Genomic DNA, 24257 nt, shown 5'->3' with positions numbered 1-24257 from the left:
CGCAACTTGTTCAGTCCCCACACGACCGCTAGGCACTCCTTCTGGACCGACGAATAGTTTTTCTCCCTCGGCGTCAGCTTGCGACTCAGGTACGCCACTGGATGTCTGGTGCCCTCTCTCTCCTGCAGCAAGACGACTCCCAGCGCCAGGTCCGACGCATCTGTAGCCACGATGAATGGTTTCTCATAGTCTGGTGCTATTAATATGGGTCCTTCGCACAAGGCTTGCTTCAGTAGATCAAAAGCCTTCTGACATTCATCCGTCCATACCACACGCTCAGAACACTTCTCCTTTGTTAATTCATGCAAGGGGGTTGCTATTTCCCCAAAATTTCTCACAAACTTCCTATAAAATCCAGCCACACCCAGAAATGCCCTTACTTGTTTTTTGGTTAAGGGGATCGGCCACGCTTGTATTGCCTCCACCTTGCTCCATAAGGGGGTGATTTTCCCACTCCCCACCTTATGTCCTAAATAGATTACTTCCTTTAGTCCAAACTGGCATTTCTTAGCTTTTATTGTGAGGCCTGCTTTTCTTAAGGCCTCCAATACTGTTGTCAGGTGTTGGACATGCTCAGGCACCGACTTGCTAAAAATGGCCACGTCATCGATATAGGCCACTGCAAAATCTGACATGCCTCGCAACACAGTATTGATTAGCCTCTGAAACGAACTTGGTGAGTTCCTTAGTCCCATGGGTAAGGTCACAAACTCATATAACCCATCTGGTGTACTGAAGGCAGTTTTGGCTCTGGATCGCTCGTCTAGTTCCATTTGCCAAAATCCTTTACAGAGATCTAGTGTAGAGATAATGGTTGCTGCCCCCAATAACTTGTAACATTGCGTCTACCCTAGGCATAGGATACGCATCTGGGACAGTAATTTTATTGATTAGCCGATAATCAATGCAAAACCTTGTTGTTCCATCTTTTTTCGGAACTAGGACAATACTTGAGGCCCAGGGACTGATGGATTCCCTGATCACTCCTAATTCCAGCATATCTTCCACCTCCTTTTTGATCTCATTCAAAACTTTCCCATTCACATGGTACGGAACAGATCTGATTGGGGCATGATCTCCAGTATCAATGGAATGTATAACTATACTGGTTCGGCCAGGTTTGTTGCTAAAGAGATTCCTATAGGTTTTCAAAACTCTCAGAATCTCCTCTTTTACTTCCTCCTTCACCTCCTCTGACCATTCCACTTGATCTACCCCTCCTTTGTCTTTGCTTTCCTGTACCAAATCTGGAAGTTCAGGCCCACTTCCCTCAGGGAATAAGGTAACTTGCAACACCTGTGCATCCCTGGTATGGTAAGGCTTCAACATATTTACATGAACCACTTTGCTTTTGTTTAATTGGTCTGTGGTAATTACATAGGTCACTGTGTCAAGACTTTCTCTGATGGTATATGGTCCTTCCCAGTTAGCCTGTAATTTGTCATGTTTCTTGGGTATGAACGCCATAACCATATCTCCCACATCATACACACGTTCCCTGGCTGTTCTGTCATACCAGTAACATTGCTTCTCCTGTGCTTGACTCAAATTCTTTTCCACCACCTCCATCATTGATGTTAATTTATTGCGGAATTCCAATACAAAATCTACTACAGATGTTTTGTACTCTCCCAGGGTTCCTTCCCATGAATTTTTTAATAGTTCCAAAGGTCCCCTCACTTTTCTAGTGAACATGAGTTCAAAGGGTGAGAAGCCTGTTGACTCCTGAGGGACTTCTCTGTATGCAAATAAGAAGCATCCCAACCGTTCATCCCGGTCTTGTGGGTGATCTTGAACATAGCTTCTGATCATGCCCTTCAAAACGCCATTGAATCTCTCTGTTAACCCATTAGTGGTGGGATGGTAAGTAGTGGTCTTTAGATGTTTTAGACCACAACATTTCCACATACATTGCATCACTTCTCCCATGAATACACTGCCTTGATCCGTCAGCACTTCATGAGGGAAACCCAGCCTCATAAAGATTTTTAATAAAGCCTCTGCCACTACAGGGGCTTCCACGGATCTTAGTGCTTCTGCGTCTGGGTACCTGGTGGCAAAATCCACCACCACCAATAGATATTTCTTGCCATGCCTTGTGGGTTTGGAAAAAGGGCCCACCAAATCTATTCCCACTCTATAAAAGGGTTGTCCAATTATAGGAAGGGGCTTTAAGGGTGCCTTAGTCTTTACTCCACTTTTTCCCACCTTTTGGCATATTCCACAAGATAGACAATGTTGTTTTACATCTTTGGAGATGTTTGGCCAATAATAGTGTGCAGCCAATCTCCTCTTGGTCTTTTTTATTCCCAGATGTCCTGCACATGGGACATCGTGGGCTACCTCTAGCAATCTGGTTCTGTATTTGCTAGGTACTAGTAATTGCTTCACTGGTTCACATTCATCCTTTCTTTCAGCAGGCATCCACAGTCTATATAAAATCCCATTCTCACACACAACTTGATTCCTCAGTTTGTCAGTGAAAGGAATCTGTTGGGTCAGAGCTTGTTCCTTTATCTGCTTCAAATTTATATCTTTTTGTAGCTCTTCCCTGAATTGATCTGCCTCATCATTATCAGAGACCACTTGATACAGTTTGTCTCCTTCAGCAGGCCTGCTAGTGGTTGCTATGGTGACCTGAGGCTGGTTAACAGATTCCACCCTGTTTGTTTCAGCCCCCCTTAATATGGCTTCTTTTTCTCTGCCAATTTGCTGTCTGGTCACTACATAGATCTTTCCTTGGGCGCCCATTACATCCCTTCCCAGTATTACTGGTTCTTGTTGCTGGGCATTAATGCCTACTTTATATCGGCCCTCTCGGCCTCTCCAAGTCATATCCACCAGGGCCACAGGCAAACTTTCTGGTTGACCCCTCACTCCTTGGATAGTCACAGTTTCCTGAGGTAATATTACCTCAGATTTTATTAAATCTGGCCTCAGTAATGTCTGAGCGGCACCAGTATCAAGCAATGCCCAATAATTTGCCCCTTGTACACTCACTTCCTCTCTCAGACTTGAATCAAGGTCTGTTACTTCTGTCCAGTTTATCTGGCAGAACTGAACCTTTTTTGCTGTTTCTAAAGCCTTGGGCTCTGTTTTCACTGCCCTTGTCTGAGCAGGATTACTAATGGGGTTGGCAACCTCACGTTGAAAACGTAGGTGCCCCGGTCTACCACATTTGTAGCATAATTTCTCCTCACTTTTAGGGTACACAGATCCACTCTGGGGTGTCCTGTGCCCTTCAGATTTTACTGGAGGACTCACTCTCTGTGGTACCACATCCCTTCTGCCAGCGTTATATGGTCTGGGTTTAAAATCTCTTGATGTTTTCCCCACCCAGCCAGTTCTGTTGGAGGCAAAGTGATCCGCCATCTCTGCGGCCTCCTGCACCGATGTAGGGGAACGGTCTTTGACCAGGAGCCTTATTTCTGGTGGTAACTTATGGTATAATTGATCCAGTATCATGAGGTTTTTCACCTCCTCCACAGACTGAGCTTTTGCACTTGTCAGCCATTTCCCAAATATGTCCATCAGTTTTGCCCCCAGCTCCACGAAAGACCTCCCTGTCTGTATCTGGCAGTTTCTGAAAAGCTTTCTAAAATAATCAGGCCCCAGTCTGAATCTTTTAAACACTGCTTCTTTGAATTCAGCATAGGTGACGGGCCTGTCTGAGGGGAAATATTGGTATACCTCAGCCAATTCCCCTTTGATCAGGTTTGATAAATACTGCATGTATTTATCTTCAGGTAGCCCCCACAACTGAGCTGCTTTTTCAAAGGTGCTATGACCAGGCTCATAGACAGCAAAGTCCTTTGGAGTAATTTTTATTTTTGCTCCATCTCTGTCCTTTCTTGTTTCATCAGAATGAAACTTCTCTCTTTCCAATTTTAATCTTTCCCCTTGTATCTCCGCATCCACTCTCATTCTCTCAGTTTCCATCCTCAATCTCTCAGTTTCCAACTCCCTCTGCTTGTCTTTTTCCTCAGCCTCCATCCTCAATCTCTTAGCTTCCAACTCTCTCTGTTTTTCCTTCTCTGCACCTTCCATCCTCAATCTCTCAGTTTCCATCTTCAACTTCTCTCTCAAGTACTCTATATAAGCGGGATTGCTTAAATATCCTTCTGGGGTCTCTTCCCTGACCGGTTGTTTTTGCTGGGCAGTAGCAAATCCTATAAGTGCTACCCTCAATTCATCTACCCCTTTACCCTCGTGAGGTAAATTGAATGTTATGCACTTCTCCACCAGCTCCTCTCTTTTCATTTTTATGTATTCAGCCATGGTGTTTGAGTTCACTCACTCTTTGCCACACACTCTTTGCCAGTCACTCTCACAAGTAATCTTGTTTTGTTATTTCTGTTTGCCACACAACTATTAGGGATTGTCTAGTATTCGTATCTCACTGCTACAGCCAACACCTGTGACGTAGTCTCCTTTGTCACCACGTCTCTTTGGGACTCTCTTTGGTTTGTATCTGGATTCTCTGTTGTTCGTATCCCACCGCTACTGCCACCACGTGTGAGGCGTCCTTCCCTGGCTCTCCCTGTCAGGTTCCTACCTGCTCGTGGTTACTGCCTGTCACTAGGCACCACCAGGGACTCCACCAGTCCGGACTGTCCTTTTTTATTTTTTCTCTCCCCGCTCTAGCACAGATCTTAACAGATCCCCCTGCTAGGCAACCACCAGTAACGTCCCAATACTAGTATTCCCAGAGACTCTGAATACTGGTATTGTTATTCTCTTCACCGCTGCCACCATTTGTTACAGTTCCCCTTCAGCCTTGGTCATTACCTTACCCTCCCTTCTGGTCTGTGAAACCCCAGCCAAGGATCAGGCCTTTGGTAAACCAAATTAAGTATTTATTACAGATAACAAAGCTAACAAGATTAACAAGATTTCTTCTTAAGGCACATAAGCATATGGTTTTACTCAATACTAATCCGAACTCCACCTCCCTCCTGGCAAACAACTCTCTAAACCCCACCAAGCAACCCACTCAGTTCTCTTCTCCCCCCCAGATTCCACTCTCACTCTTCCTTTTATACATTCAGCCATTTTAAACACTCAGCCAATCATCTCGCATTCTACTGCCCATTCACTCCCCCTCTTTCACTCCACTTACCATGTATCTTCTAAACAACCAACACTTACCATATATACATTAATATAGGAACATCACAAGGGCACACCTCCAACGGCTCATCTGACAATACCGACTGGATAGGTGCAGGCTGGAGGTCAGGAGGTGGGGAAGCATTTGAAGTGTCAAGTGGAGGATCCAGGGGGATTGGAATTGGCACATGCGCCAGAGATTCCCCCAACAGTTCTGTTGACGCGTCTTCTTCATCAGGAGGACTGTCCGTGGGAATTGGCACAGTGTCCTCAAAAGTCTCAAATTCCTCTGGCTCTGCCCCTTGCTGCTCTAGCTGAGGGGGCTGAAGCTCCTCCAGCCCCCTTCCTTGATTCCCCTGAAAGACCTGGGGCTTGACATGCGCCAGCAAAGCTGTAGGCTGGATACCTGAGCATTTATTTGAGGGATTGTTAAGCAAGAGGCCTAGACTTCGGCAACCAACAAAGCCCAGTTTGTGATTTATGCTGACTGTTAATACTAGAATTTAATATTTATTTATTATTACTTTGGCTGGAAAAAAATTTCCAGTGCAGAACCCGGAATTTTCCATGGCGGTGGCAGGGTGGGGAGAAACAGGCTGTATGGGAGATGGTATTCTTGCTGGCCAAGTCTGAGAGAGGCTGCTCCATTTTTGAGACTCTTCAACAAAAATCACCCAGTATGCTATAGGTCTTCTTTCCTACTATACTTGAGAACTGTAAACCTGACTTTTTAAATAAATAAATGGAAGGCTCAGATTTACCACTTGATTGACAATGCAATCCTTATGCATGTCTACTTAGAAGTCAGTTCCACTGGGTGGCATTCAGTGCTAATCCTACTCAGAGTAGACCCATGAAAGTTATTAGACCTTACTAACTTGAGTAGGACTTAGTTGAATACAACTCACTGAATTTAATGGAACTTTCTCCCAGGTAAGGGCATGTAGGATTTTAGCCCCAAATGAGTTCAGATTCTCTGTGTTGTGGCTGTACAGATTTCTGGACCCTTTGTAGACGAGGCGCAAACTCAGAGGAGAAACAACTTGCCCAAAGAAAATGAGCTAGAACTCGTAGGAGTCCTAACTTAGTGCTGCAAACAATAGACCACATTACCTTTTTTGGGTTTGCTTAAATAAAGAACTGTGCATAATCCCTCCTTCCTAGCCTGCAGCCGGAACCCACCCCTGTCAGATCATCCCCCACTCTTTTAAGATCAGAGCGGCAATGAGCTCAGGCCCAGAAACATGCGAGTTGTAAATGGACTGAGCGCCACCTCCAGCCAGCTCATTTATCCAGCCAGTATTCTTTACAGGGTCTCTCTTTCCAACCATGCCTCATTAAGTTTATTTGATTTTTTACAGTGTTGTACAACTTATTTCTGTTCTCCTCTCTTCATGTACCTTGTTAAGAGTCAAAATCACTCACTGGATTGCAACCTTTTTTATTGGAGGGGCACGTGCATGGCAGGTGTCTTAGTTTTCTGAATGAAATGGGCAGATGTCTTAGTTTTCTGAATGAAACTAGAAGCAGCTGCATCCTAACTGTTTTTAATCCCACCCATTACCGGTGGCTTAGGCCAGTGAGCTTCCTTGATTCTTGGATTGGAGACCTTGTCAGTGTTTCCAGCCTTGGAGGTTAATGAGCATGGGGCACTGACCCTGAGAGCCACTGTGGGGTACTTTCTAGAATAGGCAAGCAGCACATTTTAAGGAGTTATTCAGGGTCAGGGATATGACCTACATTCACACCCTCTACATTCCCCATTTTTCCCCACAAGGAGGGCAGTAATTAGACAGTTTCTCTGAGGGAATTTCAGAATTCTCCGTTTCTCTGCCTATTGCTCTCATTGTGGACAGGTGTGTGTGTGTGTGTGTGTGTGTGTGTGAGAGAGAGAGAGAGAGAGAGAGAGAGAGAGAGTGTGTGTGTGTGTGTGAGAGAGAGAGAGAGAGAGTGAGTGAGAGAGAGAGAGAGAGAGAGAGAGTGAGAGAGTGAGAGTGTGAGAGTGAGAGAGAGTGAGTGAGTGAGTGAGTGAGTGAGTGAGTGAGTGAGTGAGTGAGTGAGTGAGTGAGTGAGTGAGTGAGTGAGTGAGTGAGTGAGTGAGTGAGTGAGTGAGTGAGAGAGTGAGAGAGAGAGAGAGTGAGAGAGAGAGAGAGAGTGAGAGAGTGAGAGAGCGTGCGTGAGAGAGAGAGAGAGAGTGAGAGAGAGCGTGCGTGAGAGAGAGAGAGAGAGAGAGAGAGAGAGAGAGTGAGTGAGAGAGAGAGAGAGAGAGAGAGAGAGAGTGAGTGAGAGTGAGAGAGAGTGAGTGTGAGAGAGAGTGAGTGAGTGTGAGAGTGAGTGAGTGTGAGAGAGAGTGAGTGAGTGAGAGTGAGTGAGAGAGAGAGAGTGAGAGAGAGAGAGAGAGACCCTGTTCTTTTAGGAAACTGTTTAAAGTGTGCAGATTTCTAAAAAGCGGAGTGCTTCCTAGTGTTTGTTTACTGCCTCTGTGCCTATAGCAGCACCCTAAGATACAGAAATGAAGCAGGTGACCTTTTTTTCCCTTACCTCCTTACCAGCAAACGCTTCACCTATTTTGATTTTTTTTAATGTCAGGTTGCATAGAATCAGAACCAGCTAGAAAAATAAAATAAGGCAGTCCTGTACGCAAAGTTTTGTTACATTTATCCATAGCTGAATTTGGATCCTTGGCTCTCCCATCTCTGAGGTTAGTGTGGTATAGCCACTAAGAGAATTCACAAGGAGCTGGCGAGACCCTGTGGGAAATGGCATCTGGGTCACGAATTTACCCAGTGGCTTGAGGTAAGCGACTTTTCTTTTCAACCTCCCCCCCATCCCCGTTGGCCTACCTTAGAGGGCTTTTGAGGGGGGTGTTGAGATAATGGGTTGTATTCAGGTAAGTCATACTCAGAGCACAACTGTTGAAATTAATGGAGCTAAGTCATGTCTATTAACTTCAATGGGCCTACTCTGAGTAGGATTAACATTAGCTACCACCCAATGTATTAATGCATTTTGAGCACCTAGAAGAAGTGCTAAACAAAAGTATAGCTTAAATTTAGGGCTTGCTGGAGGATCTTCACAGGGAAGGGCCATAGAGCAACTGTTTTCCATGTAGAAGGTTCCAGGTTCGATTCTGCATCCCCAGGTAAGGCTGGAAGAGACCCTTGTCTGAAACCGTGGAGAGCTACTGCCAGTCAGTATAGACAGTACTGAGCTACAGTATATGGACCAGTGGTCTGACTCAGTATAAGGCTGCTTCCTGTGTTTCCATTAGTAGATTATTAACAGGTCCAAGATTGTTTAGGGATTCCTGCCCAGAGGGTCTCCTCCCTTGCCACCCTCCAAGATACCTCTTTTATTTCTTAGCAACTGAGAAATGTGAGCGACAAACAGTGTTGTGGTCAAAGTCTCTCTTCAACAGTGTGGTCTTAATTTTTCCATATATAGTTTTGTAATTGTTTTATCATTATTCCATAAAATAGGCTGACTGACTCAGCTGTTCCAGGTCCTAAGAACTATGGAAAGTAAAGTAGGGAATTTGGGGCTGCTCTTCTTGACTGCCTTTTCACTTGGCACTCCCAACTGGCAAGGAAACGTAGCATAAACTCTCTTCGTGCTGCAGTTGCACATGTATGGACTTAATCATGTAGAAAGCAAAACAAGGGCTCTTCCTGTGCTGCTCTTCCCTCAAAACCTTCCCACTTCGTGTTGCATAAATGTCGGATGTGGGGGAAATTATATTTAGTTTAAAAAAAAATACCTCAGAGGGAATAGAGCCCAGAAAGAAAGCTACATGGAGTGTTTAAAATTTCAAGGATGGTGTAGAGCTACAGCAATGAGCCTGAGAAAACCTCTGACCACAAAGGAGAGCTAAGAAGGTTTTGCTTCCATTTTCAGAGACCCAATGTGGTGTAGTGGTTAGAATGTCAGATTAGTACCAGAAAGATCTGGGTTCAAATCTTCACTCAACCATAAAACTCACTGAGTGCCTCTGGGCCAGGGTCTCTCTCTCTCTGTTTAACCTACCTCACAAGTTTGTTATAGAGAAAAAATGGGAGGGGGGACCATATTTGCCACCTTGAGCTCCTGAAAGGAATAATAATAATGTCCACGATTTAAGGAAGCATTCCAGGATTGGTAAACCATGTCTTGTTTTCCTACATGCAGTTAAGATTAACTACAGTTACTCTGGGTTTAGATAGAAGCAACCACAGTTAGGTGAAAACAGATGCCAATGCCTCCAGTGTCCTTCTGGCCATGTCAAGAGGAAGAGGGGAGAGCGGTGTGTGAACCCTGAGGCTCTTGCAATGCTAAACCATAGTTTAGCAGAACAGCTTAACTCCCTTGCAATGCAACCTTAGTTGTATAATGTACACTTGTGAGAAAGCTGCCTTAGTGTTTTCTATGCCTCCTGCCCATGGTGCTTCAATCAGAGAGAGAAACAAGATGCAGCAAATAGGTGGCAGCTGCTCCCGTGTATAAAGTTTAAGTGTTGCAGCTTTGCAAAGGATTTTGGGAAAACCTACTTGCTCTGCGGCACCCATCTTACCCGATGCCAAGGGCTGATGCAACTTTCTCCTTTCCCCTGGTGAATATTGAGGGTAATGTTTTAACACTAAATACTTCTGCCCACCCAGAAGCTTCATATGACTTTTTGGAGCCTAGCATTTCCCCAGTCATAGGCTTTGAAGTTCCCACACGAAGATGAAAGGAAAAGAGTTTGTGCTCCCTCGTTGATGGGGGCCTGTGAAGAACATATCCTTCTCTTCTTGTTCTTATCAGTTTCTGATTTTAGAAATAGTCATTCCTGAATTTTTAAGATGTCTGGAGTTGGAAAATGTGTGCGTGCCGGCAGGGGGAGGTGTATGTATACATGTCGCATGTACTTGCACATATTTGCTCCCAACAGGTGCATCAAGTGTAGTTTTGCCAGCTCTTGGGGATCAGTGTCATGTGTGAGTGACTGCTCTTAATGTAAGCAAAAGGAGCCGTCTCCACCCAGATGGGAAGCATCTGTGCCATTGTCTTCTCCCCACAATGCTAGCATGCTGCCATGTTCTGTAACGTTGTGCTGCCTTGTAGTTGGTCCACTCCCTCATTGGTACTATAGAAAGGTGAGGAAGTGTTCTGCTTGCATAGAACAATTCACCAAGAACAGATATGCTACATTAGTCTGTGTAACTTGAAAACTGGGTGGTTTCAGGTCATGCTGTAATTTGTATGGCTTTTTTATTTGAATACTAGTGCCCTGAGACAGGAGTGAAGGAGTGTCTTGGAGACATGCTAGGAACACACAGGAATATTAAAGCCCACATATCACGTCAAATATGTAGCTAGGCGCACACACCATGTTGGTGGAAGGGTAGGAAGTCTGGGTTTTGGGAGGAGGTACATAGGTATTGGCGTTTTATGCCTTTGAGGCCCTCCTGTGTTTCCTAAGTGGAAGGTTTTATTTCTGTGCGATACCAAAGATTACGTTGTAAATTTCCAGGCAGAGGACTGGTCATGTGAAAGGGTGACCAAAATTCATTCTTTGTGCATGTGGAATTGAGAGTCCTCTTCACTGGGGCAGAATGCATTCATTTTATCAAACAGATTTTCTCACCCATAAGATTTGGCGTGTATGTTTGAAAAAAATACATTTCTTATGCTTAGGGAGCACATTTTCTCTGTTACTTCCTCCCTTCTTCTAGTCTGTTTCTGTTTTATTTCTACCTTTTTTTCTTGCCATACAGTATTGCTCATTGCAAATTAAAAATTCAAGATTCCAAATTCTACAAGAACTCAGACAATGAGTTTTGAATGAAAGCAAGCAAATTAAGAGATCCGCAAAATATTCAAATTAGCATAATTTATTCTGAGTAAAATCTGTGCTGTATGTAATTAGCACATTTGTGGCCTTTATTTCTAAGTGCAAGCTTTGCTTTGATGTGCAGACCCCCGTAACTTTACATATTTTAATGCTTGCTGCTTTTAAGATTTAAATATTGTTCAAAATATACACAATACAGAAACATACAGAAATTTGCATGATTTGATATTAAATGGCACCCTTTCATTTTATTAATAGTGTTTTATTTGCATAGAAATTTGGGGGTGGGGTGGCAGCACATAATTCATTTTGACTTGACTCATAGAATTCAGGGTTTTCTTAACTTGCAGAACACCTCCCGTGACCAAACGGAACTGTCAGACTTATAGTGGGTGAATGGGAGGTCTGGTTACAAATCAGCATTACCCAGGAACATGGAATTTCCAAAGTGGATTTTAAATAATGTTTGTTGGGTGTTGGTGTGTTAAACTGTTTTTTCTTTTTTTTAATCTTTGTGAATGTTTTGAGTTTTCTGCATAACTGTTTGTTCTTAAATCATCAGCAGATGATGTCCAATTTGTGGAGTGTGGTGCCCTCAAGTGGACTTACTTGGTTAGTGCTGCTAATCATGACAGCCCCCTCCCCCTTGAGGATGTGATGTGACTATTGTACAGATAGTTGGCCCTTGTGGAGTTCCTTTCACATTCCTAATGCAAAACTATACTGAGGCTGTGAGCGCACTAGTGTGTCTCTACCTTGAGTCTGATTCTCAAAGACGCAGAGGGCTACTGGTTTCTTTTGCTTGCTACTGGCTTGATATTTGTTAAAAACATAGAACAAATTTGGTGAGCAATTGGGAATTATACTTCCACTATCCAGACTATGTAGAGTTCTGCCACTGAGGCAAAAGGAGTCTGTTGGGGCAACTGCCCTCTGTGAGGAAAGCTGTAGTAAACGTGCATAAATATTTGCTTCTGGGGAAGAATAATAGCTAGTTTGTCTCAAGGTTTTATTAATCATTATCACCAAATACCCATCTCCAAACAAGAAATGCTCTCTTGTATGTCACGTCCTGTATCATCTAAGCAAGATGTTTTTGGTGTTTGGGGGAGGAGTGTCCAAGTAGTTCCACCCCCTGCCCCCAATTTAATCAAATTTTAGTTATTTAGCAAGATTTTACACTGCCCTTCAATATGCAAATAGCAGGGTGACCTATAAAAGTTAAAATTCTTAGATATACATCAGCAAAACATCAAGGCAGCAGGATGAAAGCAGCAGTAAAAATGGCATGAGAAAACCCCCTCTGGAAAGTCCAGGATTTTTTTTAAAAATCCTTGGTGGGAATCAGGTGAGCTTCCCTGGGGTGGGGAGGATGAGTTCACGCAGACTGGGTGCTCCAACAGAAAGGGTCTCCCCTCAGATAGGAGTATCCATCCATTGTTATGTGCCTTCAAATCAATTTCAACTTACGGTGACCCTATGAATCAGTGACCTCCAATAGCATCTGTTATAACCACCCTGTTCAGAGCTTGTAAGTTCAAGTCTGTGGCTTCCTTTATGGAATCAATCCATCTCTTCCTCTTTTTCTACTCCCTTCTGTTTTTCCCAGCATTATTGTCTTTTCTAGTGAATATCCATCCATACACACCCTAATTTAAACCGGTCTTCTGGGAAATTTTTCTTTGCAGTCTCATTGAAACGAATGGGAGACTCTGTGTTTCATCACTCAGCTATGCCTCACTTTCTGCACTGCTGACTGAGGTGGCATCCTCATGTTGCATCATGGGAGGGCTATCCCTGGTGTTCTAACCACATGGGTGGCAGACTTGGTAGTTGGTCTCCTCCCTTGAACCAGTGCTCCACTGCTCTGGGAAGCCAATAGGCTCCTTTTCTGTCCCTGCTAATTCAATTATTGCCCATCCCTTGATTGGGAGCAGAAGGCAGTCTTGAGACCACGCATCTTCCCAAAAGGCGCTCTTACCTCAGAGTTTAAGTATGCCTCCTCTGGGCTTTTGCTTTAGTCTTTCCTCTGCCAGAGAGAGAGAGAAGGTGCACCTGTTGGCTCTCCTGTAATTATTCTTGGTTGGGGAAGTGTGGGTGCACACTGCCCCCACAGCCATGCTTTGCCATGTGAGGGCATCTTTGTATGCAGCCTGACCAGTTCAGGCTGTCAGCTGAACTGAAAAAACATCCGGTGTCTCTTGGGGACGATGGAATGAGGTTGCATTAGAATTCCTTCTCCTCTAACCTGTCCAATTGTTTTCTCCAGTTGTAGCTGCTACAGATTTGTTTATACAGACAATGGCAGCATCATTGCCAATTCACTCTGTGGTTTTAGCCAGTGGTGGCTTTGCACTAGTGGGAAGCAGGTGCACAAGTCAGGATACCCAATTTTCCCTGTTTGGTGTATCATTTCAGTCCTGCTAGTAGTTTGCTTACTTAGGTGTAAGGCCATAGTGGTGGTGTGCACACAGAGGGCCCTGCTTTCTTCCATCCTTTCTCTCACTCCCTGAGTTAATGTGGAAGCAGCTTTGCACACGTCCTCACTGGAGAGCAGCATTCTCCCTCCATGCTGTTCAAGATACTTGGGATTCAGATGTCAGTAACTTTCAGTATGTGGAGTGGGAGGGCTAAATGGGGAATCTGGGAGATTTGCACATGCCTCTTATGCATTACGTTGTGGTGTGTTGCTTCCACGCATGCCTGTGCATGCACTGGGGACAGCTGGGATTTTCATCCCCTATGGCAATCCCGCCATTTACCATGATGGTGCCTATCATGTGTGGTTTTCTGAAGATTATTGATACTAGTCTTACAAAATGTTCTTGTATGCTGAGAAAGGTGTGTGAGGTTGTGGCTTCTTCCTGTGCATCAGCGCATGTAGTGTATGTGTGCACCAGTCTGGTTAATTGCATTAGCACCAACCCCCAGCTCAGACAATAGTCTGTTTATGTCCTGTTTAGCAGAGGTATAGAGAAAAATTTATTGTTGAGCTTCTGGAGAGGTGGGAGAAAGGAACAGTGATTTGACTAATATGGTATGTAGTATAAGAGCCCCCCCCCAATATGTTTCTTAGAGCCAAGCAGTATAATGGCATAGCATACAATTTACCCACTCAGCCCCTAGTGCTTTGGCTCTTCCTATTTTGGTTGTTCTGCTGTTGCTGATTTGATTTCATTAGTCATTGTGTAAACCAGCAGTCCTGCTGAATCACCAGAAAGCACAGCTCTGTTACCTGGTGAGCAGGAGGGAAAGCAAGGCTACAAATCTCAGTACTTGAGTTTCCTGATGGTGCCCATCACTCGCCACTCCAAGCTGCTAATTGATCAGACTAAAGAGCAGGGGTGCAGCCTCTTGACAGTTTGCTGAGATTTAGGTGTTCCAAGGAGAGGCAGCCGCCTTCCCGTCAAAATAAAATGGCGATGCACTGCAATGATGAGGGGGAGAGGCTGTCTCCATGGAGATAGTGTTTATATCTGTACCCAAACCATTTGCTCTTAAACTGATGAGATCCATTTGGGTGGGGGCTGCAGCTTAGCAGAGGGGCCTGTCTAACCCAAGACCTGTCTTTGCATTATTCCTGTCACATGCCATAGCTGAGGACAGATTTGTTGGGTTGGTACTACTGCTAATTTCCTGCTGCCTTCTGGCATGTGAACTCTAGTGTGTAGGTTGTTTTCATAGGGACCAGAGGACTCCCTTGCTAGGGGCAGGTGAAGTTCTTGGATGGGGTCCTTTGCAGAGCAACAATCTCAATACCCAGCTGGAAGCATTTGATGGAAGGTTTGGCAAGCTTTATTTGATGGGACTCAAAAGTGGGGGTCCCAGTTGGTCTCCCATTCCAACACAGACTTCAGACCACAGCCTGACTAAAGCAAGGGTGGCAGCACTTGTGAGGTGCTCTAGCCCAAGACTCCCTGCAAAGTGGATTGTACAGTGACTTGAGGACAATTACCAGACCAATAGGTCTAGTGAGAGGAGGCATAAAAGGAGACTAAACTATCCTGCTGACAAAGCTGGAAATTAAAACCAGAAGCCCAACTGTGGATAGGTGACAGCACTCATCTGGAGGAACAGCTTGTCTGATGTCTTCCTGCAAAAAATGACCACTTGAGCTAAGGCCACATTGTTTGTCAAATGTTGAGCTGATAAAAGCCCCCCCCCTCCCCGTTTTTTAAAGCTCCTTCATGGTGGCTTACAGATGGGAACAACCGTGCAATCTGCAGCCTGCATAATAATTGCAGGGCACCAGGAGCAGTGATGGAAAAGCTGGGATTCTGAGCTTTCTTACTTACTCCCATCAGCTTCTGTTGCTATGGTGATCATGCAAAAAAGGGACAGTAACAGCAACAGAGGGCAGTATCATCTAGTGGGCTAAGCACAAGGCAAATGCTGCTTAGCACCTTTCAGCTGTAAATCTTCTTAACTTGCTTGTTTGAAGGGAGCACCCTTTGGGCACCTGTCTAGGATGTGGGGATAAGAATAGCTACTTTGTGAGGGGGTTGGAAGGATTAGTCAGCTTCCTGTCACTGCTTGGTCTGCCCATAAAATGTTTCCAAGGAAGAAAGTGTTAAGCTGCTAGGCCTTACCTGTGCGTGTCCCTCTCTCCTATGACTTTAAAACCATTTTTATGCAACCTTACAGAAGGAGAGCAGGAAACACCATTTTCCCCTAACTGTGAGCTAGAAAGGTCAGAGTTCATGACTCACTCCTGTTGCCTCCTCTGCAAGACTCCAGACGGCTGTGTAGGAAGAGGGGTTTTGTCACTGCCTAATCACGACCAAGCAAACCAATCCCTTTCAGAGGTGAAGATGTAGTCATGGCAGCTGGGATCAAGCAGGGGCCTTCCTCATCCAACTTAAGAAAAAGATGGAGAAGAAAGGAGGAACACACAAGCTTTCAGAGGTTGCCTTTCTGGCTTTGCAATGTTAAGGTCCTTCTTTTTCTCATACACGAATACATTCTCAGGACTTGTCTCCCACATAAGGTTTCTCATAGCTGCTTTGAAACTTGCACAGTATATCTGTGTATCTTGTTTCTCTGTAGTCACCTGGTGCTCTGGGGTACTAAACTCACTTTCTTGGACATGGACCTGTCCTCTCTGTTTAAAGGACTGTCATGTGATTTAAAAATAAAAAAACTTGTTGATCATTTAATTGGTAATCTGTAGAAATCTGCACAAGGAAAAAATATTTCTAAGGAAAACAGTTTTCTTTGTTGCAACAGATGCGCATATCATCTAAAAGCAGTCATCAGTTTAAAAGAGACATTTCCCCATTTCTCTCACACTAGATGAAAATATTTCTAAGATGGTGCTTGTCATCTGCAGTATTTATAAAGTACCCACCCACACACACACACATACCAAAAAATACTTCAAAATACTTAAAATCAGTTAATGTAACCAATGAAGTGACTAGATGTTGCAGACCTTATATTTAAAACAATGTGGCTACCTGGTGATTTTTTTTGCGGGCACAGCTGCAATGATGCCAGCTTTTTCATGCCTTGATGAGAGTTTTTCCCCTTGGTATATACAATGCTGTTTATTGCAAGATGTTCTTTCCTTTTCCCCCCTGATTTTTATGGTAAATACATAAGCCTTGCTCAAAAGCTCCAACCTGCCTGGTTTTGTTGTTCGTTTGCCTCAACATCACTTGACCAAAGTGATGCTCCTGCCAAATAATGTGAGCAGATTTTTAAATTAAGGGTGTTTTTTTTAATAAAAGGGTTCGTAAAACTGCAGATAGCAAGTCTGTCAAGGGATGTCAAGAGGTCTTTCCTCCAATGGGAGGGAAAGTGTGTGTGTGTGTGGGGGGGTGCCTCTAAGATTCTACACACAAAGCAAAGGAAATTTATTGTCTTTGGCTTTTTACATGCTAATTTTGTACAACTTTAATTACAACTAAAAATCATAATATCCATCAATCATGATTTTTTTAACCAAGTGACAGCCACAAGCTGTTGCTGGCTCTAAAATGGCATTTAGAAATGATTTCGATCGCTGCAATACACGTCATCTGTATTTTCTTAGGAGTGCTGAGGATGGGTAGTAGTTTTAATCCACGGGAGGAGACTGTCGTTTAGATTGTCAACTACTGAGGTGATCTGCTTCTAACAGGACTCCTTATTTTTCCCGCTAGGTTGTGTACTACACTGAAATGTACAAAATCTTTGGTGATTTAACAGAACAGATTGATGAGCCTGGCCTGACAGATGAGCAGAGGGAGAAGGAGAACGAAGCCAAGCTTAATGAACTGAGGGCCCTTTCTATTGTGGCTGATGACTGAACTCCAACTCGGAGAACCTCCAAGCTCGCTGCTGCTGCTATGTGGGAAGAGTGGAGACTCCTTTTTGCTCGTTCTCTGAAAACCTGATCCTCTCTAACTTTATACCCCTTGCAGTGCACTCCTCCAGATAAAAAGGCATATCTGCAACCCTCCAAAGATTGGATGTGTCAGGATTGTTACTGCTGAGGACTGTGTAAGGGATGTTTGTAGCTCTAGCGCCTGTGGCTGGCACTAGGCAACAGCAGATAATTGCCATAAGACACTGCTATCATTTACAAGCTTCTAAAATGATGATGCTTTCTTTCACAGCATAAGCAAAACGGCATGTCTCTGGAAGCTCAGTTAATGTAGCAATGGGGGACCTGGTGCTTAACCACATTTAACACAGGATCAAGCCTTGGTGCCTTTAAGAGACATTTTGTCATCACACTTGAGCCATTTTTCTAGAGGTGACACTGTTTGGTTTGTATGTCTTTGTTGAGTAGAAGATGGTCTTTAAAAATTTATACTGAGGTACAGTATTAACATTACTCTCAAGCGTGTTCTGCTCCCAAAGGGAGGCTGCCATCCACATGTATTCTCCACTAGGTCCTGTACAGCTGCTGTATGTAGAGTTATAGAAGTGACCACTTGAATAGGTGACCTGTTTTCTTGTGCCACGTTAACTACATTTAATCCGTGAAGATTATCTGTATTGTAGTCAAGAGCTTAAGCTAATCACAGAGAAGTAAGGCAGTCATGAGTCTTAAGGCAGCCATGAGGAACCTCTGGCCCTCCAGATGCTGCTGAACTACAAGTTACATCAGCCCTAGCAAGGACGGCCATTTCTGTTTTTCAGAAATATTTGGAGAGTCAGAGGTTCCCCATGCCTCTCTTAGGAGAAGTGTCTCTGGAAGAGAGGTTCTTGAGTTTCTCCCCCCTTTAACCAGCAGAGATGCTTTTCCTGCTGCAATCTTTCCCATGTACTTGCAAAGTAATCAGGACATGAGTTAGGTGCTTCTGTAACCAGTGATTCTAATGTTATTTCTGCAAAAAAAGAAAAAAACCCTGTTCTTGGCCATTTTTCTGTCTAACTGGTGATATGCACAATGCTGCCCTCTACTGCTTGAAAATGCCACATTCAAGCACTATGCACCTGTTGCATGAGAACAAAGTTAATTTTGCTAGAACAGAGATGAGATGAGTCTTGACAGGGCCTGCTGTAGTAGTCCAACATTTTTATTAAGAGTGTAGTAAGTATGAAATGGTCCCTTCTCACTCAATCCCTGTTTAGACCATGGGAGGAGACTGTCATTTAGATACTGGTTATATCATAACCTGCATGGGTTCCCTTTATAACTGTAACTAGATATTTAAAATCCAACTAGCAAGTATTAAAAATACTATTATGGAATTAGGTGAAGGACCTCATTTGTTGACAAAACTTTCAGCCAGAAATACCATCCCCAAAACAGCTTCTCCACCAAACCACACGAGGTATTGCCACCACATCATGAATGCCCTCCTTGCCCCTTGCAAGCAACAAGGATGAAGGTACTTGCAGGAACTCTACAGTTTGTGCTTTACTTCACCTTAACCGTCAATGGGATGAGTTTCACCTCATAAGCAAAGGACCTAAAAAGGAAATAAGGCAGCACAGACTTCCAAGTGGGGAAGAGACTTTTATAAAAGGGAACCTGGCCAGGTGAATACAAGTTGTTACAGACTAAAAACAACACATCCAGAAGAGACAGACCACCTGAGGGTGGGGGAACAGGTGGCCACAGTAGATGTAACCAGTACCTAATGCAGGAGAGCCCATGCCCAGCCATGGCTTTGGACCGCCACCCCCTCCCCGCTACTTCACTACTCACTACCACAGGGACCCAATCAGCTACCTACCACAGCCCTCCTGCTACTTCCCCAAAATGGAAGTTAAATGCACTGCAGAACTTCACTTGCATTCGAAGGCTGGCAAAAACACAGCAGATTGCTGAGCCTTTAAAGTTACATCTTGCAAATGAGTGACTCAAAACTGGCCTAGAGGGAATCAAATGGCATTACTTTCCTTAGAAGGGCTAGTATGCTGTAATGAATGTATAAGGGTCCAAACGCCAACCCACAGTACCAGCAATAGGACATAAAGTCAAGAGACACTGCATGGTTCTGTCTGATGGTTTCAAGTCCTGCCAATGTTGCAGCCTTCCAACAGGACCTTTTAATGCCACTTCCTTGAGCAAAAGCGGGGGGGGGATGGAGAGGGGGCTTAAAAGAAAAAAGTCTCCATGCAGCACAAAGAGGCTAGCCATGCCCTACGCCTCTGGTGCGATTGACACCTGTTGTCCATTTCCCACTGCCTCAGGTTCAGTATTAGGCAAAGAATTTCCCTTCTGATACTTGCCGCTGCTGCCTTAGAATACCTGCATTGTAGCTTCTCCACTCACACAAAAGACCATCAAAACTCCTACCTAAGTGGTATCCATTAAACAATAATGGCGGCTCCAGCATATGAACTGTGAATTCAAGCCAAGTTTAGGCTAAGTGGTCTTCACCCCACCCCACCCCCAAGCCGGAGAGTGGTGGTGATGGTTTAGGATGAACACCAGCTCCAGCCTTTCATGTGACAGCAAAAGGGTTGAAGGTTTCAAAGGCTTACCCCAACCACAAACCCACAGCCCAAAAATATCAAACCAGGGTACAGATCTTCCTTGCTGAGCTGCTTCTCCAGAGAATGTCAGTTGCTGGAAACTGCTGTAGGTGTCGGTTCCTTCTTTTCTAAGCAATTATTGGTCTGGAAGAGGCAAAGACAAAGAAGCACAGCAATAAGAGAAGTGAACATTTAGTTTATTTCACTCCTACCCCTTGCCAGCTCTAAGATTTGGCCTATGTTCAACAATAAAAGCCAAATGAAATATCAAATAAAAAACAGCCCTAGCCGTTAAGTCAGCTCTGAACAAGTGATGTATGGCTTTTAGGTATGGTGCAGAAACTATGATGGATTTCCAGGATTACGATATTGCCACAATTACAGTTGTGAACAACATTGTGGGATAATACCTTTTTACCCTTGCCCTAGGGATCGCTTTTATGCAGTTTACTGACTTCATGCAGTTAGGATCACTTTTATAGTTCTCCCCAAAGAAGTGTAGTTTACCCCTCAGAGGCTTACAGTTCCCAAGGATTCTTTAGGGGAAGCCATGAGTTTTAAATGTATGGCATGGATGTCACCGTAGACGCTTGTCTTGCAAACGTCTAACAGCTGATCTATGCATACACAGAAGTCACACAGTGTAGGCTTCCGGGACTGCCTCATGTTAAAAAAAAAACCACAGCAGGGGGAGAAACATACATTTAAACTGGAAAGCCCATGGAAAGATAAAATGGATCCAATCTTGTCAAGATTCTGCTTTCTTGTGAACAAAGGTAGTGGTGGGTTTTTTGTTTTGAAGTATTTAATCTCCCACTTGCAGTCTGAAGTTGTACAGTTCCAGGAAGGCTGCCCTACATCACTCCTCTGTGTAGATCAGCCCTAGAAAAGATGCTTTGGTGGAGGGGAGAGAAGAAAATGCCAAGCGGAGGGGAGCATCTCTTGTGTAACAAGATTGATGGGTAAAGAACTTTAGAACCAGACAAGCAACTGCAGATGAAACCCTTAAATTATTCTTCAGTACTAAGCCATAACAAAATCCAAAATTTCACTCTGGAGCTAAGCTGCATTTGCAGAGATTACCATATAACTAATTTAAAAAGGACATCATCCAACACTGTGGAAAGGGGTATGGTGATGAGAGGCAATTAAGAAGTAGAACAGGGCTGGGGAACCAGTGGCCCTCCAGATGTTACTGGACTACAACTCCCACCCACCCCTGACTATTTTCATGTTAGCTGGGGATGATGGGTGTTAGGAGCACAACAAGATCTGGAGGGCCACAGGTTCCCCATCCCAACAGTAGAGACATGGCAGGACTTGGATGACAAGGGCCTCAGCTTGCCTCTTCCTTCCTAGACCAAATTTGCAGGCAGAAATAAACCAGCTTGGTCCAGTGACAAAGAGTAAAACAGCATTCCCCCCCCCCAACACCAACGTCAGAGGCACACTCCAGGGAGGGTAGACCCAATTTGTATCAAGCCATGCACTTTACACTGTCTACAGCCTTAAGCACACCTGTAACGTACATGTACTGCCTTCAAGTCGATTCCGACATATGGTGACCCTATGAAGAGGGTTTTCATGAGGCTGAGAGGCAGTGACTGGCCCAAGGTCACCCAGTGCGCTTCATGGCTATGTGAGGATTCGAACCCTGGACTCCCAGGTCGTAGTCCAACACCTTAACCACTACGCCACACTGGCTCTCTACTGGGGTAAATCCCACTGAAGTTAATGGGACTCACTTCCAAGCAAGTGTATATAGAATCAAGCAGCATACTTTTGACAACCTGTTCTTGAGACAAAAGTCACGGCCAGAAAAGATTCCCAAGTGGCTTCACAGCAGGTTCACCCAAGTATGACCATGAAGGCACTTGCCCCCATCTCTGCCTTCTGTTGTGCTATGACAACATGGCATGGCTGCAGCACAGCAGAGTTGCTGTGGACACATGGACATTTCTAGCTTCTCCAAGTCGTCGTTATGTTATGGTTTATTTCTAGGCCGCCTTTTGGCCAAAAAGGCCCCCAAGGTGGCTTACACACAAATAGAAAAACACAAATACAAATAAAAATAATACAATTTACAAAAAATCAAGCTAACAAAATCCTAGCATTTCTAAGAAGCAACAACAGTTAACTAAAAGCATTCATCTTCCGGGTAAAGGACAGTCCCCAGAAAAATGTCACTAAGAGCATGGGTGAGGGGGCAAAGCAAGTGGAAAAGCTTGCCGCTGGATGGTCCCAGCACAGTCTCACCCCTGCAGCAGCACCTCTCAGTCTGCAGCTCCTCCTTATGTCGTCACCAGAATTCATTGCTTACAGAGCTGTGGGGAAGCTCACTTGAAAAACCATCATGACACCAGACAGGCTCTGTCCCAACCAAAATACTCCTCAGGTTCCTGATTACCTTCTCAATTATTTTCTGGATTTCCAGCTGCAGTGGGATCAGGCGCTTCTTATTCTCCTGCAGCAGCCTCTGGAAATAAGACTTTTGCCTCTCGTTCCCTTTGGACTGCTCCTCCATCTCTGTGAGGCGCTTCTGCAGCTCTTGCACCTCCAATGTCAGGGCCTTGTTGGACGTCTCTGTTGCTGAGAAGCGCATCTGGGTTTCTTCTGTAAGCATGATGAGGATGAAAATCAGATTCCAGGCAGTAACACAAGAGGCTGAGAACAGAGCAGCACCATTTCCCAGCTAGCAAGAGGAACAGAAGTCATGGTGCTGAACTCACACAGCATGTGTCAAGTTAGGGCAAGAGCAGAGATTCAAGGTATCTCAAAAAGCCAAGTTGGAAATGAAATTATTTATACATGGTCATGATGTATAAACTGAGGGAAGAGCCCACAGGCGTGTCCTTTGGCTTTAGCAACTCTGCAGTCACTCATGCTTGCAGAATCCCTATGGCTGGATAACACTTTGGCCTGGTTCACACATCTCGGTAAACCATAGTTTATTGTGAACAGTTTATCCTCCCTACTGGGAGGAAGGGCAGAATATAAATCAAATAATAAATAAATAAATTTCTGTTTTGCTCCTCCCCTAGCACAAGCAGGGCAACAAATCACGATTGCTTGTGGTTATTTTGCTCCGAACAAACCTTGGCTAGAGTGCATGAGAGAAATGAGACTGGCACATACACAGTAAACCATTAACGATGGTTTACCATGTCATGCAAATGAGGCCTTTCAAGTATATGGACCCAACTCCTGTTAGTCACCAGGAGAATCCAGTTTAGCCCACTGTCTGCCTCCAGTTCAAATTCTTGGGAACTTAAGAAGGTGAAAGTGGCCTAGAACAGACGAGGAACATTTGCCTTGAATCACTGCAGCCCCAATAGCTCTGGGTGCCATCTTAGCTCCTGCATCCAATTCCTGTTGGGTTTCATTTGTCCAATATATTCTGGTCAAAGGGGTTTTCAGGTATGAAAGTGCTCCCAATGGGGCAGGCAATGATCTGCTCAACGTTGTTGAGAGGCTAAAGGAAGGCAGGTACTTTCACTTGAATTCTATCTTGGTGCAGCTTGTTGGGGTAGAGGACTGGATCTAGCTATAGCATTATCTTCCCCACCCCTTGTGGGCCAAGTCTGACAGGTGTGCAGGGTCACACACTTGTCAATTACCAGGCATCAGGTGACTTTTTTGCTTGCATGGGTCTTGCAGAGCAGTTTGCAAGGCATTATCTTTTGGAGCCCTTTGCAAGGGGCCTTTCAAGATCAAATAATCAGCTGATTGCCAGGTGTTGTAAAGCCCTTTGCATAGGGCTTTCCAGGTGCCCCTCTTTTGGGCCGAACCAAGTCTTTACCTGCCCCACAGCTGACATCATACTCAAAGTCAGGTGTAGGGCAAGTGGGTGTGGCTCGGCCAAAATGGCCTCACACGCCAAATGAGGCGTGGTGGGCTCAATTAGGCCCACAGGCTAGAGGTTCCCCACCCCTGGTGTACAGCATCACTGCAAGCCTGAACATGGGTCGCTCACCCAATTTGAGCTCCAGCATGTGGATTTTGTTCTCTAAATAGAGTCGGCTGTTTTCTGTCTGCTCCGCCTTTTCCAGCAGTTTGCCTACATTGAGGACAGCCCCATTGTACAAAATAAGGTTGCCAGATGGAGTCTGTGGAATAGACTTGGTAGGACCCTCAGTCACAGAGGTTGATGAGCACAGTAGAGCGAGGTTGCCTACGAGGACAAAACAACATTCATTCTGCTTGGTTTGGGGATAGAGAATTCAGAGACAGGGACTGGGGAAACAAGGGCAGGGAAAAAATGTTCAAACAGCTATTGTGGATCACTTGCCAGTCGCTCCCATAGAGGAAGCTCCATTCTCACCTTCCTCCAACCACACACAGATACCACCGTCCCAAAGCTGAGCATGTTTCTCACAGATGAACTGAAAGAGATTCCATGGGAAAGAACCCTTCCCACACACTT

General features: G+C 44.6%; 2 protein-coding genes across 13 annotated transcripts in view; one reads left to right on the top strand and one right to left on the bottom strand.

The window, feature by feature from the left end:
• BIN3 (bridging integrator 3) overlaps window positions 1-19101 on the top strand; it is a 173941-nt gene extending 154840 nt beyond the window's left edge. For 7 of the 8 annotated variants that reach the window (XM_061593416.1, XM_061593412.1, XM_061593417.1 and 4 more), the window contains one exon: window positions 17062-19101. In XM_061593416.1, coding sequence (XP_061449400.1) covers window positions 17062-17208 — 147 coding nt within the window. In that variant the 3' untranslated portion in view covers window positions 17209-19101. Of the gene's footprint in view, window positions 1-7776; window positions 7906-17061 lie in introns of all 8 variants that reach the window. The other variant, XR_009758752.1, reaches the window with a different exon arrangement.
• Window positions 18850-24257, bottom strand: part of CCAR2 (cell cycle and apoptosis regulator 2) — a 42055-nt gene continuing 36647 nt past the window's right edge. For 4 of the 5 annotated variants that reach the window (XM_061593404.1, XM_061593406.1, XM_061593405.1 and 1 more), the window contains 3 exons: window positions 23808-24005; window positions 22242-22447; window positions 18850-19978 (listed from right to left, as the gene is read on the bottom strand). In XM_061593404.1, the coding sequence (XP_061449388.1) occupies window positions 19922-19978; window positions 22242-22447; window positions 23808-24005 (461 nt within the window). In that variant the 3' untranslated portion in view covers window positions 18850-19921. Of the gene's footprint in view, window positions 19979-22241; window positions 22448-23807; window positions 24006-24257 lie in introns of those variants that run through there. The other variant, XM_061593409.1, reaches the window with a different exon arrangement.

The sequence above is a fragment of the Rhineura floridana genome, chromosome 12, assembly GCF_030035675.1.
Source record: "Rhineura floridana isolate rRhiFlo1 chromosome 12, rRhiFlo1.hap2, whole genome shotgun sequence".
NCBI lineage: Eukaryota > Metazoa > Chordata > Lepidosauria > Squamata > Rhineuridae > Rhineura > Rhineura floridana.
This window is presented reverse-complemented; position numbering and strand designations above follow the sequence as displayed.